General features: G+C 37.8%; 1 protein-coding gene across 1 annotated transcript in view; it reads right to left on the bottom strand.

Moving 5' to 3' along the window:
* The window catches only part of MBOAT2 (membrane bound O-acyltransferase domain containing 2), a 93,883-nt gene that overhangs the window by 27,172 nt on the left and 50,199 nt on the right, over positions 1-16,512 (bottom strand). The window contains exons 4-5 of the mRNA XM_038133738.1: positions 8,002-8,097; positions 3,982-4,037 (exon numbers count right to left, since the gene is read on the bottom strand). Of these exons, the coding sequence (XP_037989666.1) occupies positions 3,982-4,037; positions 8,002-8,097 (152 nt within the window). The remainder of the gene's footprint in view (positions 1-3,981; positions 4,038-8,001; positions 8,098-16,512) is intronic.

Raw genomic sequence — 16,512 nt, 5'->3', positions numbered from 1 at the left:
AATATGACCTGTGGTTTTGGACAGGTAGGAGGAAACAAATAGTCTATTTAAACAGGTTTTAGTTATGTTATTTATGTAATTGTTATAGACATACCTATGAAGTCATTTAAGGCCCAAATAACTTTGTTAGCAATGCACTTGCTGTCTAAAACACACTGCATCCAAATAAGCCTCCATTAATTTTTCATTTCCCTATCTCACAAAGGTTTCCCTCCAGCCAGCAGATTCTTTGAGGTCAGGTTAGTGGCTTTCCCTCTTTTGTTAGATTTTTTTAAAATGCCTTCTCAGTGTCTTGAAGGCCCATTTACCATCTTAGCACAGCATGCAAGAACATGATGATCTCTGTCATACTCTTGAAAGCTTCCAGGAAGCTACCTTTAAGATTTTTTTAAATCACAGAAAATAAACATGGAAGAGGTGCTCTTACATTGCTGCTTATTCAATATGAGATGAATTAATAAATACACATTCACTACTTCCCAGGCCCATGGGAACAGAGACGTGATAAACTGTAGCTGTCCCCTACCCGTACTACACACTGGAGATGAACTCCCACTTCAGCAGCACGCTGCTGCTAGGAACTCATGAGGTTTTGTAGCATTCCTTTGGGGATTTTAAGAATTGCTTTCTTCTGTCCTAAAGCAAGAGACTACCACAACAACTGCAGCTCCTTACTACCAAATCACAGAGCAGAGATTAGAGAAAATGGGTTTTATTGAACATCTGTTAGAGAGGTGAAACAATTTGGTCACTCAGAATCTGTAATTCCATTTTCTCATCTGTAAAGCAGGAAATACTCCTATGTTCCTTCCTTGGTAAAAGAATTATGTAAATCATCAGTAAAAAAAATTTTCCCAAGTGGTCTACATAATGAGGAAGTTCTGTCTTTACATTCCTTCCCAAGAGCCCGTACCCTAACGGTAACAAACCCAACCCCCTAAGGCACACACCACTATCCTGCCACATAGGCTTCATTATGGGATATTATGACTGCTTCTGAGCTCTCACTACAACAGTGTTTACAAACATATCACCCCAGCTTTGTGGTTAAACTTATCCACTTTCACATTTGTATGGAAATCTGACTAATCAGTAACTAAAAATGCCTAGACATAGGATTACATATTAATAATAAGAGATCCTATCACAGGCTCTGTTGCAATTACAGCAAATTTTTGTAGTTCTGAAATGAATCACCAGTGGAGCCCAAATGCTTGTTGTTATTAAAACATTTTAAGATCCAAGTACAGCCGATAGCAGTTTCAGTTGTTATTACCACACTGGCAGCAAGAAAGGCAAATAGGTAGAATGCCCACCAAATAAAATTGAAAAAAAAAACCTACAAAAAAAGCAAGAAAATTTACAAGTCTTCATAACAAGAGAACCATACAAGGAAAACACAGACACAAAACTACACTCGGAAACTTAGAAGGGGAAAAATACAATATAATTCCTTTAACCACTAAGGACATGTACGATAAAAAAAAAAAAAAATTTGGTAACTGATACTGAAACAATAATCACCATGCTGTCACTATCATAACAGAGAGCACATTAAAAACAATAAAAATCAAGAGGTGGATGGAGACAGAGCATTAAAAGAAAATCCTAACCATAATACGAAAGTCCAAATTGTATGCAACTGGCAGTTAATTTCCCTGCTTAAAAAAATCCCTCACAGTAAGAGCACAAGGGTCTAACAGTTATAGGGGTAGCTGTTATTTGTGTATGGGATTCCATACTAGTTTTCAGCTTGGAATCAAGCATATCCCCTTAGCTAGACAGACACTTGAATATGCAGCACGAGTGAGTGGCCTTTGTGGCTACACTCAGCTCACTCCAGGACGTTCAAATGAAACCAGCTGAAGACAACAAACTGACTGCCATGGAAAAATCACGTCCAGAAGACTGGTCTTTACCAAAAACCAACCTAGCTACCACTGGAATCTTGAAGTCTACCAGGAACTTCCAACACAGCAACATTTTTTTCCAGCTGTTTATTTTCATTATACTCCTTGGATGTACTGGTAAAAAACGAGGGAAGAAGATAAAGTAATTGGTGTTTAATATAGCCAAGCTGATGTGACTAGAGGCTCAGAGTGTCATTGATCACTTAGAATTATTTGCAACATTATCTCCTCTCCTGTCCCTGTATCTCCAAGTAATTTCCAGCGGAAGCATGTATGTACCATTGTACAGTGAAGAAAAGCCCACTGACAGCAGAGCTTGTTTTTATTAATTTTTCATGAAGGATCCCTTTTAGGTTGTCTAAGATTAAAAAAATTTGCTTTAATGCAATCTTAGTCTCCCCTGCACATCTTTTCTTATCATCTCATGACAGCAGCTGCTTCTGAACTCACATTGGTCACAACAACTTCTGAAAGTCATGTTCACAACTGCAACTGTGACCACCCAACTCAAGGAATCGGCTAAACTGCAGACACAACCAGAGAAATTTTTCCGATATACTGTTAGTTACTACTCAAGGGCTGAAAAGAATTTAGAGGTCAATGAGGAACAAAATGTCAAGACTTACACTAAAATTTCAGCGTATAAAGAAATCCAGAAGAAAATACAAATTATCTGAATTAATTTAAGTAGGAAAAAATCTAGTCTGGTTCATGATGAAAGTTAAGAATAGAGCTGACTAAATGAAACATTTGTCTCAAGATTGCCAGGAACACTCACATGCTTGTTCCATACCACCACTCCACTATTTGTGCATGATGTCAGCAAATTCAGAATAGCTCTCTCCCCTAGCAAAACAATAGTAAGAGGAAGCATTCATGCTTGATATTAGAACTATTACTTCCTTATAATAACCTGTTTCCACTAACTTGTATACTCTGTACTTCAGTTGATTATAGATTGCAAAATTACTACTTCTGAATATATTTTCTCTGGAAGGTAAACATCAATGTCTTTGACCAACTAGATAAGCCCAGCATAATTTATTTTCATTCATACGAAAATACTTTAAAAAGGTCTATTCCCAACTTTTCATGTTCCTGAAAGGTTTTGCCCACAGGCTTCTCTAGACAGTGCCACTTAAAAAGAACTGAAAAAAATTAAACCCAAAGAGCACTAAAGCCAGGAGGCATATGAGACAGGAACACATTAAACTTCATGGACATTGTTAATAAGCAATATCAGAACAGCAGGTGCCTTGATCCAGGTGTCTGGAGCTACACTCCCAAATCTTCAACTGACATCTGTAGCTCCAAGTGATTCAAGATAATTGGACAGATTTATAAGATGACATTTTCAAACTTTAAAATTAGAATTACTCCTTTGAATTTTGAGGTAACTAAAAACCTAGCTATCCTACCCACGAAAGCCAACATTAGGATTCATTGTCACAACTAGGGCCCACTTATGTGATGGATACATCTGACAGGAGAAAAGACAAACATAATTAGATAATCTTCCTTTTGATAGCAGTCTGTTAGCTGTGAGAGTAATTATGATACTAAACAAAATTAAACACACAAAGGTTTTATAAAAATCAGCATATATGTCACAAACTAGGGAAGTGCTCAAGAATTAGCATCCAAAAAAAAAATAGGTGCTCAACAACTGAAATTACATGTGCTTTTTCTATCCATCTGTCAGCAACAGAGGTCTCTGAATCTGGAAGTTCTTTAGTTAACTCTCAATACCTCAGTTAGTTAGATTGTTTAGTTAACAGTCAATACCCCAGCCCAAAATAATGTCATTGCTCTTTAGACACTGACTCCAGAAGTGCCACTGGTCTTCTGGTAAGTTGTATCTTCTGCACAGTGTCAGCATTTTTACAGCTTCTGTAGAGTCCGAGCAACATTTCTTGGTACATTCATTAATAAGCATCAATGAAACAACTGAGACACAGAAATTTATTTTGCCTTGAAACACAAAACTGGTCCAAAGTAATTCACTGACTCATGATGAACTTTGGTACAATTTATTTTGTATGGAAAATTAAACACAGTAAAGAAATCTTACCATCATGAATCTCAAATGCCAAACTAGTGATCTTCTGTGTAATTATCATCATTGGACTGTCACAAAAAAAAAAAAGGGAAGAAAGAACAATTTAGATTCCAATTCAGTATTTTCTTTCACTTACAAATACCAGGGGAAGTTTATATTAGGACTCTAGGTTAACTACTCTAAGCTGGAACATCTTCAGTGCAAGAACAGAGTGTTTAGTTTGTTCACTCAAACCATTGCAGAGTTTTCAATGCAATGAGAAGAATTTAAGCCTTAAATGTAGTATTTGATAACACCTGTCTTTTATTGCTGCATTAGGCTCTACAAATACAGCTGAAGTGTTTCACATGTATTTTTTACTAACATAGTTTTAGTTTTTTTTTGCAGGGAGAAGAGTAAAGAAGAAAGGACAGAGCAATTATATTGATTGCAAGATATAGCAAGTAAGCAAAGGACAAGAGAATTATAACAAAGTTGAATATTAAAATAAATTATTTAGCTATGCAGATCACTTCCATGGTTTCTACTAACACCTGATTCTATCTTTGATTTTGATTTTTCCATCAAGAATTATTATTTGCTCCAAGCAAACATACATGGCAAAACAAAAACCCAGCATAATTATGCTGGCTGAAACAGAGTTCACTTTGTTCTGAATTTGGTACACTTGAGTGAATCCTAAACTGTCCAAGAAATATTCTGCCATGGCTAGCCAAGTCAGTTTTGTACTGAGAAATTATACTATTTTCATAGTCCCTAAGAGCTTTTGCCTGATGTGAATCTCAACATTATGAACCCCCTCCCTGGGGTAGGGACACAATGGGGCATGCATAAAGTAAACTACTACAATTTAGAAATTTAATTTTTAAATCAGATCTCAAAAAACACATCAGGGGTTGAATTTACCTAGAAGTATCTGAGCTGGAGAAAAAAAAAAAAAAACTCAAACCAAAAAACCAACAACAACCACCAAAAAAAAAAAAAAAAAAAACCACAAAAACGAACAAACAAAAAAACCTCACAATAAAAAAAAAATGCTGTACAATGGACACTTAGTTTTGTTCATGTCTTGAGTGCACTTGGCATTTTTATTACATATTTGTTGGCACAGAAACACAAATCCAAAAGCCATCAAGTCCTCCTTCATTATCAAGGCAGTATTCTGCCATATGGTTCGGTCCATCAAATTGGTTTTCTTTTTAGGTAATGGTTAAAATGGTTTCAAAGCACACAATTATTTCCAGTCCTCAACATGCAATCAGGGAAAAAAAATTATACAGTACCACCAGTGCCCCAAAATCCTGATATCAAGACTAAAGTGACCCACAAGGGTCATAAAGGAAGAAGACTAAACAGGAACAGATAGTCTGGTAAATCCCTCATACCTTTTTCTAGCATTTAATCTTTAGGCCTGCCTGGTGCTGGCAGAAATCCCCAACTGACTCTAAACATAATGGGTTTTCCTTCTGTAAGCAGACATGTGACAGCATGGGTCCTGCCTAGTGGAAGGATGGAGTCCAGGAGGAACTCAGTCAGCCCTTACATTAATTCCAGCTGATAAATCTGTCATTGTTATCATAGCAGACCCTGGTATTCTATTTTTTTTCTCTCCTGAAGTGGCTATTCCAGTATCATTAAATATTTGGCTGAGGAGCAAAAATCTAGAGATTAGAAGAGGAAGACTCCTTCCTGGCACAGTGAGGCTGTGAAGCAGGATTTTAACAATCCCTTTTAGGTGCTGGCAGAAAGGCAAAGGAGGCAGCTGGGATCTCTTAGTACTGCAGCCAGGACCACACAGCTCTGCACAAGCAAATGCCTCTCCAACACGAGGTGTCCCCAGCTTTCTCCCCTGTCAGTGCACTGAGACCTTCCTTCACATTTTGAGCAGAGTTTCCCAGCTGGGGCACCTCAGACAAGCACTGCATGCTAGGAGAAATAACTAGGTAAACACACATTAAACCTCTTTTGGAACTAACTACTATACAAATCCATGCCAACATCTTTAGAATAACTTGCTCATACTGGAGCTCAGCAGCTAGTTAGGCAACTTCAGGGGTTTTTTGAGCTTACTCTCTTCTCCCAGAACCAGAGAAAGTCTTTTTCTCTGCCTGTTTTGGAAGTAATCTGTGTCTCGTGTCAAGGGAGCATATGCAGTGTATGCCAGAGATATAATGTGATATGCATACATCAAGCTCCCATATTGGTGCATGAAAGGGTGGTTTAAATCTGGCTTAAATCTGCCATCTCAAACGCACAATCAGACAGTTGGATCTAGGTTTCAGAACAGTTCTGTCCAGAGCACAGAGCTCATAAATCATGGAATGGTTTAGGTAGGAAGGGACCTTGAAAACCATCTACCTCAATCATCCCGGCCCTGAGCAGACACCTTCAATTAGATCAGATTGCTCCATCCAACCTGGCCTTGAACTTCTTTAGGGATGGGATGTGGGGATCTTTGAATGTGTTTAGACCTAACAGAAATCGCTGAGCTACCACCAAACCATCAGAGCCACATCTGAAAGCAGTACAGTCCCATGTGAGCAATGGTGTGCTCAAGCTCTACTAATTGTTTTGAGAATGAGAACAACAAAGAGCAATTACAGTGTTTCCAGAGTCAGCTCTGAACTTTGGTCCCCGCCAGGGTTGCACACTTTGGCCCTACAGTGAACTGGAAGGATTACAGTTTCTGAACTGAACTGGATTACAGTTTCACTAGTAATGGTGAAATTAAGTTCAACACCAGTAAATCTGGAGTCTTTATGCATATGACTGTGCTGCAAGCTCTCATTATGGGCAGTGGAGAGGTAGTCCACAGTCAGGGGCATCTGACAAGTGACCCAGTTCATGCTCAGGTAGACACTCAGTGGTGGGTCAGCTGAAATGCCCTCCAGCCTCTACTGTCCACATCGATCACATCTCTGCTGACTACAATTGGAACTTGGATATGTGGCTTGAAGGCAGACACTTGGATGTAAGACAAATGTAGAAAGATGTTTTAGAAGGTAAGAAGATAAAGATGACAGAAAAGATGAACTCAACCATAACAGCTTTTGGCTTCAGCCTACAAGTTAATTTTCAGGACTACATGCCTGTTACCAATAAAGACTGAGAAGTAACAAGGCAAACAGGTACAATTCTATCACAGGTTATGCTAAGCTACAAAGACCACTGCCACTCACAGTATCCCTGGAAAGTACTTAATGCATTATTTTAAGCAGAGTAGCAAATACTCCTTATCTTTTTTTCTTCCCTCCAGAATATACGCAGTCCTTTAAATCAACAAAAGCACTACCACAGCGGCAAACTTGTTTTTAAGAAATGTTGTACTTCACTTCTCTGTGTCTGCAGCAGAAATAATTACCAATATGGTTTATTTTTACTCTGCTCATTTAATTCTGTTTTGCTCCTATACAGTTCAAGTCAAATATAGGTATAAGTTCATGATATAATATGAGGGCAAACAGAGACAAAACTTTGTTTCCAAGCTCTCTGTGACTACCTCAACATCCAGGTGCCTGTCTCCTTAGCTTTCTCCTTCTGGAACATCTAACATAAAACGAAAAAAAGAAAGAAGCTAAAAGCTAAATTCCATAAAATGTTCAGATTTTCCTCAAAAAGTGGTATCAGACTGTGCCTGGCAAGTAAGTACACCAGACACAATTCAAGGTTCATCACGCTGGATGGTAGCAGACACTTTAATGGAAAAATCAAAGAGAAAAAATTCCAATAGCCACCAAATCCTTTATGCCATTCAGACAGGAACAAGAGGCAATAGATAACACATTGGTGGTTCTAAGAAGAACAATTGTTCAAAAAAATTCTCAGTTTGTGTGATTACAGCATAGTTACTTCTATTTTTGCATGGGTGCCAATACACACATACATGCTCAGCTTTCTTCTAAAGTTTTAAAGGTTGGCACAATTAATTGGGGGGAGGGGGGGAAGGAAAGGGGAGAGCAACAAATAAAAAATCCCCAACAACAACAGATATCACTCAGGAGGAAAAGACAGGAAGATTATTTTTCTCCTTACCCAGAAAAATCAGCAGAATACTGTCCATAATCAAAGATATAGACCCTAGTAATTTGGCACACAGTGAGGTATCCTAAAGCAAAAACAAAGCAATACCTGGAAAGAAAATGGGAAAAAAATTAAATTAAAAATCATAAACATTTCTCCACTCAAAGTACTATTTCAATACAGTTTAATCTCCAATTATTTCTACAAAATATTACATAATAGCAATCTGTAATTACACTTTTATTCTGCCTGAGGTTTTTTTTGCAATGTTTATTCTATACAAGCAAATACTTTTTTATTTGAAAGTGTGCAGTTCAACCATATAAATTCTATTGTCAGTAGCCAAAATACTTATTCACAGAATTAAAGTCTAGAATTTACAATTGTAAGCACCACTGTAAAAACTGCAAGTCCTGTAAAGAGAAAATTAATCTGTTAAGGTTGTTTCTTTTGTTTTTTGTTTTGTAGTTTAGAGCTAATTTTTGTCTCTATAAGCATAGAAGTTTGGAAAATGATACATCAAATAATTTCCATTGCATGTACTGCTGTGCATTCAAAATTCAGTACCACAAATTGTATCGCTGCTGTTTTCAAAGGAACTGGAAAAGGCAAGTAATTTTAAAATACGCATATTAAAACATAGCTGAGTAAGAAAGGTACAGGACACCTTTTGTCTTCTGTTTAGCTGGTCCTGAGTAAAGGTAAGAAAAAACACATATACGAACTATAAAAGTGTTATAAAGAGATGAAAGTGTTACATGTATGATAAAATTAATTTTACATGCCATTTTCTCAACAACATACTAGTGAGAACTGATTTGCCAATACACCTCACAAAACCTGCCAGATATTCTTTGAAGTCCAAAAGGACAGTGAATGCCAGCAGGAACTTCACTAATCCTTTAGGACTTTATTGTATGAACTCTACTGTCTTTATTTCCTGCACAAGACTGATGTGCAATCCTTGCAGCAGACTGTATAATGCATCCAAAATCCAGTTAGAATGAAAATATTCATTCAAACAAACTGAAAATCACAGCCAGGACTGGATTTAGGTGAACTAGTGAGGGACACTGCAAGACAACTTTGGAACATAACTTTCTTTTCCAGATAAATATTTTGCAAAAATATGTTAAGAAAATCTAACATTTAACTGAAAAACATACTATATATAAGCCACTGAGTATTTTAAAGCATACAACTTTGAAATTACAGATTACCTTGTATACCATTAAATTACATGTGTTTTGGTAAAAAAAAAAATAATTTAGAGGGTCTGTTTTAGCGATAGTTTATTTTCTGTTTTCATTAACATTCATAATCCAGAAACAGTATTCTTCTGGATGACTAACTGGTGCAAAAGTGCTTATAGGCTTATAGTAAGAATACGCTGGTATAGGTTGCCCAGAGAGGTGACAGAGGCCCCATCCCTGGAAACATTCAAGGTCAGGTTGAATAGGGCTCTGAACAACCTGATCTAGTTCAAGATGTTCCTTGCAGGATGGACTAGATGTCCTTTAAAATTGAATTCAAACTAATCCACAATTTTATGAAATAAGCAATAGTCATCATGACCAACATGGTAGGGGTTTCTCACAACATTCAGTTAATACCCACACTGAAGTTGAAGTACAGAAATGGAAGAAAGAAAAACAAAACATCTTAAACTTATGGATTTGATTTCAAATTTCAGTCTAAAACAAAGCTGTCTTCTGACAGAGCAGTGAAATTTTCTGCTGTTGCATTCACCAAACACAACTATGAATCTTAACTATCTTCCAGCTATGTCAGCCACAATTCCAAGTTACACACAGATTGGAAGACTGAAAATTTTTAATTGATGAGTAAAACACAGGAACTTGCAACCCATACAATGCTTTTCAACTTCCAACTGCATCTCTGCACATTAGTCATGCCACATCACATCCCTTGTTCATGAGAAATGTCATTTCACAAGGCAAAGTGCAGCAATATGTTCACCCCTAAAGAAACTCGAAAGGTTTATGACAGCCTTGCATCATTCCTGTTGTTTCTTCTGCAGGTTTGTAGTGCAACTTGCTGATCATCCTAACTCGCATGTAAACCCATCTTTAACAAAAAAAACACCAGGTAAGATCTGAAAATGTTTTGAGAACTTTCTAGAGTACTCTTACTACACGTTTCTTACTCTCTTCAATGATTCATTCACCAACCCTTAGACCAGAAAATTGAGAGAAGTTTTGCAGAGCTCAACCACCTCAAGTTTTACCCAACTATAAAGCTAATTACAAGCTACACACAAATGCAACAGTAGAAAAGCAATTGGTCTTAAAAGTCCATGTTACTCTATACCTCTTCTCACTGTATAATGTTCTTGTGAGCAGAAAGATGAAAGTATTTCACACTGAACATGAACAGCTACCAGCAAGTCACAACATGGTTATTATTACAAGTAACTTTTAGACAAACTGACCTGCAGTGAACATAATACCTGTATTATGTAACAGAGAGACACAAAAACATTCATTTAAACTACGTCTGAGACTAATTCCCAGGATCTTTGTCAATACAACCTTACTTTATCTATCAACAGATGCACCAAATTCAGACATATCTGGGAGACACTGTAGCATGTACCAGAAAACAGAACAAAGTGATATGTTTAACTCTTAATTAAAAGTTTTTAAAAAAGAAAGAAATTAAGCAAACAATACTGGATAGCCTATTATATAGAAAGGTTTTTCTTGTACAGGTATTTAATATAATATTTCAATTCCTTACAATTTTTAACATCTCTGAACACTAAAAACAATATGCAGCATGTTTTACCCATAAAATTTTATCGTTCCTTTAAAAAGAAATTTATCAAGTAAACTACTCAATGTTTTTTAGAAGTATATTCTAGCATATTATAAATGAAGTACCTTAAACTATACATATAAATATTACTATATATAGAAAATACTAAGTAAGCAGCCTCTCCATGTACTTCTTTACAGAAGGTGTTCATCAAGAGAACATCCATTTAATTCTATTTAAAAAAAAAGGCAAATTAGTCCCTTATTAGCTAATAAAACACATTGTCCTATTCACTATTTTTTGTCTAGTCATGTTTTGACAACTAACATTAAAGAACATACATATCAGGAATTTTTACCTGCATGTATACACATAAAACCAAAAAGCATCATTATATATATGTATATATATATACACATATATATATATACACATATATATATGTGTGTGTATATATATATATACACATATATATATATATACACATATATATATATACACATATATATATATGTATATATATATATACATACACACACAGATATACATGGTTTGGTTCCTTCCCATTACATGAACTTTCTTCTAGTCTCCAAACATCTTGATGGAATTTGATATACATTTCCTGTTACACTTTCTACTGCTAACATTACATAGAATGACTCCTTAAACACCATTTCTGCTAATGCAGAAAACTTCAAATCTCCTCCCTGTACCCTTCTTTTTCACTGTCCTCACAAGTTTAGCACAGCCAACACAACATTCATAACAGCATTGCTCACTTCAGTGTAAAGCAGTTGGATTTTGTTTGAACAGTTGATTTCTTTTTCCTACAAGCAATGCATTTTTAGCCAGTGTCACCTTACAATTTCACTCCACATGACACAGCATCAGTTTAACTCCAGCTGGCAGCCACTCCCTCACTGCTTCCACTATACACCCACCACCCACGGGGAAAGGGAGGAGTAGAAAGGAAAGGTGAACCTCATGTGTTGAGATAAGCACAATTTTTTAAGTGCAACTAGATACCATAATAATACATATGCTAATACTGATAATAATTGAAATTACAAGGAGAGGAAGAACAAGTAATAGAACCCAAGAGAAAAGAGATGCACAGTACAATTGCTCATCACCTGCTTAACTGAGGAGCAGATCAGTCCCCTTCCAGATCCCCCTTCCCCCAGTTTATACCGTGACCATGTCACTCTATGGTATGGAATATTCCTTTGGCCAGCTCAGGTCAGCTGTCCTGGCCATGCTTCCTCACGGCTTCTTGTGCACCTCCTCACAGGCAGAGCGAGGGAAACTGACATGCATCTGACTTACAGTAGCATTACCTAGCCACAACCAAAGAGTCAGAGTGTTATCAACACTATTCTCATACCTAATCCCAAGCACAGCAATGCAGCAGCTACTAGGAAGAAAATATTGTCCCAGTGTGGGAACCCAGGACATCCCTCTGGGTGCCCTGGATGGCCAGAGCTGCTGGCAGGGGGCTCTGAGACCCTGGCATGCAGCCAAAGACACATGTGGGGTTTTGATCTTAGCCCCTGGAGCAAATTACTAATTATGAAGAATTACAAGCCACACACAAAAGTTTAGGTATTGTAGTAGAAGTAGTCACGAAGTGAAAGGAAGGATTTTTGAGTGCTGTACAGGGGGGTTTTAAGCCTTGTACGCAGGGGTCCAAGTTTTGTACATGGGGGTCAGGAGTTCTAAGATGGAGGGATTTGGGTGTGCCCTGTCCTCTTTCTTTCTCCTTCCTAGCTTGCATGTCTTTGATGTTGGCACTCACAGATTGGTTTAGAGTAGAAAGTCACCATTCAATATAGATAATAGGCATTGGGGAAAAGGTATAAACATATAGTATGTAATATATGATATAAAAGATGGCACCAGCCCCCTGGGAGGGCAGTGTGCCTTTGTCTGACCTGCTGAACAGGCCACAGCAGTTCAGGGAGAAGAATCTTTTGGATAAACAACAATAAACAACCTTGAGACCAGACAACAGAAGACTACTGAGTCTTTCTTTGAAGGCACGGGTTTGAGCAGAGACTTTTCCATCTTTCGGGGTCACCCCAATCCGGGGCTGGAAACCCCACACCCCAGTCAAAAGCAGGACATAGAGCAGCCATCCTGCCCAGCACATCCTGTGTAACAGGAGGACATAAAGGTTCAGACAAAGTGTCCATCCAGTCCAGGATCCAGAACTGTGTCCTCCCCACAGCAGGAGCTCACAGATGCCCAGGAATGCAGATGAGCAGAACAAGCACAGAGGTTGCTTCCCAGTGTTCTCCCACACTCAAACCATCAGCACAGACCCAGATTCAAACACATTATCCACGTGTTTAATAACACTCAGCATACTACACCTCTATCAACTTCTGGCTCCAAAGCACACTCTCTTCTTTGCCACCCTCTGTTGCTCCAAATACACTTGAGAAAGAGCTGTTAATCTCAACATCTTCAGCATAACCCTACACAAATTTGAAAGAACTGAATGAGCCAGCAGAACCCACTAATATAAAACTTCCACATATTTAAGAATATAAAGATTACATATGTGGTTTAAAGGCAGAACCCCCATCTTTTACCCATGTTCCTCAGAAATTTTGGGTTGCTAGTCAAGAAAGAGCATCCACAGATTAATTCTAGAGCTTTGTCTCTGCTGATGAGCAAGCTGAGCAGCACACAGATCCAGGCTAACAATCAGCCAATGTATGTTATGTTTTTGCATAATAAAGTGTGGGAGTTGGGTTTTCATTTTACACTTTTGGGGGACTCAGCATCTTAGTTATAAAATGTACATTCCTACTGTACCTATCTCTGTTCGCACAAAATGCAGCAAAAATAGAGCTGTGACCTTGACAAAGGCAGGCTTTGAGAGATGTCATAACAGCTTCTGTTATTTTAGGCTCTTCTCACGCAGTAGAAGGACAACAGCACAATATGCTATTTTGCTGGAAGAAAGTTAAATAAACCAATCAACACAGGGTGCTTTTTTACCAGCTAGTTGGCACATACTACAGATTTAGCCTTGAAATAAAGGTTTCGTGTCCAGTCAAGATCTACTTCTTCCACTATGTCAGGAAAAAGGACTTGTTTTTTCTTTAAATGCATAATTATTCCATTTCAAAAGGCAGACCTAGACACCACATAACATTATACTGCATTGATTTTTAGAAAAGGTGACAGAATAGCCTCTGAGTTTTCCCAAGCCCTGTGCTGAAAGCTGCTGTATGGGCTTGTTTGTTTGTTTTTCTACAGATTATGCCAAATTAAAAAAAAAACAAAACTAAAAAAGTTTAAATTATTGCCTCTAGGGTCAGAACTGAATTCTTATTAAAATCCAGCTATATTATTTTTTTTAATTCTAACTATCATAATCAGTTTGCATTGTTCACACAGAAAAATTCAACTCTGTGCAGTTAGAACATACAATATTTGCTTACAAAACTTCAAAGAGAAAAATGTACATAAAAAAAAGTCCAGTGTCAAAACTAAATATCTAATTCTGCAATCATCCAGCACAAGCCAACAGAAATACTGATTAGAATTAGCTTTGTTTTGACTATCTGAGAGTCTCAAGGTAAGCTACTCAGCTCAATCTGCCTTTTTTACACCAAAAAAAGTTGCCTATTTATCATTTTTTATGTATGTGTTATTGACATACATAATTGGTGTTTCTTAGGAGACAGATCCGTTTTATGATGTAAACAATAACAGCCTCAGAGCATGTGTGCCTCTAAAATACAAGCAATAATAATCCTTTCTCCCACTTAGAAGCTTCTGATCTGTCCCTCCTGATCACTCCAAGTGGAGATCCAAAATGCATTGAAATAAAGAACAAACAAAAAGACACAACCAGGCTGTCTGTGAGCCCATTTCCAGAGAAGGAAGCATTCATACCATCATGCTTTGGTAATAAGCAATTTGACTATCACATTCCACCCATTTCCAACCCTCAGATGAAGATTTTTGTGTCCGACAGCCATTTTAAAGCCAATTTAACAAGTGGACAGAGTTCTCCAGCACTTAGGTCCAACAGCAGCCGACCCAAGCCATGGCAGGAGGGCTCCAGCAGCCTGGCCTGGCCCGCCTGTCCCGGCAGCGCCCACGCGCTGCAGCCCCAGGGCCCACGGCGGGTTTTGCTCAGCCACAGGGAAAACACCATGCGGGCCCCTCGGTGTCCTGCACACAGACAGACACACGAGCTGGGTACATGAGCATTCATTCGCTCAATCGTCCCAGAACCATTTGTGGTGGCTTGACTGTTTGTTTACTGCAGATCCGCTGCTGAAATTATCACTTGACTAATGTATTTTGATGTTTTGCTACATAATGGCAGCATAATGGTTTGGGTAAAGTCAATCTTTACCAAGCTAAATTAAATGATCATTCCAGTTATAGCTACAGGCCATATTCCAAATGCAACATTAATACATGACAAATGCAACACAGATCTTCTTGTCAAAAACACATGCAAAAACACTTCAGATCTTCCACTTTCTCCCTAACGCTACATTCTCTTGCTCTCCCCCTGCTCCCTTCAATTCTGGAACGTTTCAAGGACAAGGAGACCAGCTTCAGACTCTAACAAATGTGAGAGACATCATCTAAAACAGAAGACAGGCAGGAGGGAGGGTGCTTTCATGTCTTCCCTGGAATGGAAGACACACATTGTGTGATTCATTCTTCCTCTAAGACTCCAAAAGGAATACAGAACTAAGCAAGTGGGATTAAAAAAAAAATTTGTTCCCCTAGAAAATTCAAAGCTGAGAGCTGAAGTTGACTATGTCCAAAATTTAATGTTAAACTGAGATGAGACATAAGGGGTCACCTAAGTTCTCTCTTGAAAAACCATATTGTGTCATATCAACCCCTACTTCTGCAATCACTTGAAAGTATAACAGTAAACAATGCAGATAAGAGCACCAAGTCTGACCTTTGCATTTCAAAAAGTTGACAATAGTATAGAGCACTTAAAAACACAAAGAAGAAAGCCGACCAGCTTCACAACACAAAATCTGTAAAGGCAGAACTCCACGATGCTGGAATCTGCCTTTACAAAACCCTGATGAAGGAAGCAGAATCTTGAGAACTTCTGACAAAAATGAGTACTCATAACTCAGAAAACGAATAGCTGACATGCTGGTGCTGTGAATTTTCATCTGTTCACTCATTTTTTCAATATAATATTTGCCTAGCTTTAGGATGTTTCAGCATCACAGCATGCAAGTGATTTTATGCTTCCTCTTTCTTCTATATGATACATAAGTAACTTTTCTGTTAGAAACTTTTCTGTTTCTAACAAACACCAGAACTGCACCCAGTATCATTAATTTTGCAAACCAGCAGAAACCCACAGACCACAGAGTCAGAAAACAGTCTCCTATTAGGAGTGTGGTAGCAACACAACTTCTGAGAGTATTTTTAAGGAAATATAAATGTCATTACAGAACACTGACAATAATGGGACTACTGCAAGTGCTATTTTATAGAACAGGCCTGACAGTCGTAATGGCTTAGAAATGGTAAACTAGAGCTGCTAAGTACAAAATATTTTGTAATAGTTCTATTTCATTGGATCAGTAAGCTTTATACAAGAACTCACAGTTTAACAGAACACGTTCTCTGATGGCAAAACAATAGCAAGATCAATCATTAAACCCATCACTGCTATTAACTCGGCACTTGGCAAGTATCATCTTGGATGAAGATAAGAGGGAGTGTTATTTCCAGTCA

This window comes from Motacilla alba, chromosome 3, assembly GCF_015832195.1.
Source record: "Motacilla alba alba isolate MOTALB_02 chromosome 3, Motacilla_alba_V1.0_pri, whole genome shotgun sequence".
NCBI classification, from domain to species: Eukaryota; Metazoa; Chordata; class Aves; order Passeriformes; family Motacillidae; genus Motacilla; species Motacilla alba.
The sequence above is the reverse complement of the archived record's forward strand: the minus strand, read 5'-3'. Positions and strand labels throughout refer to the sequence as shown.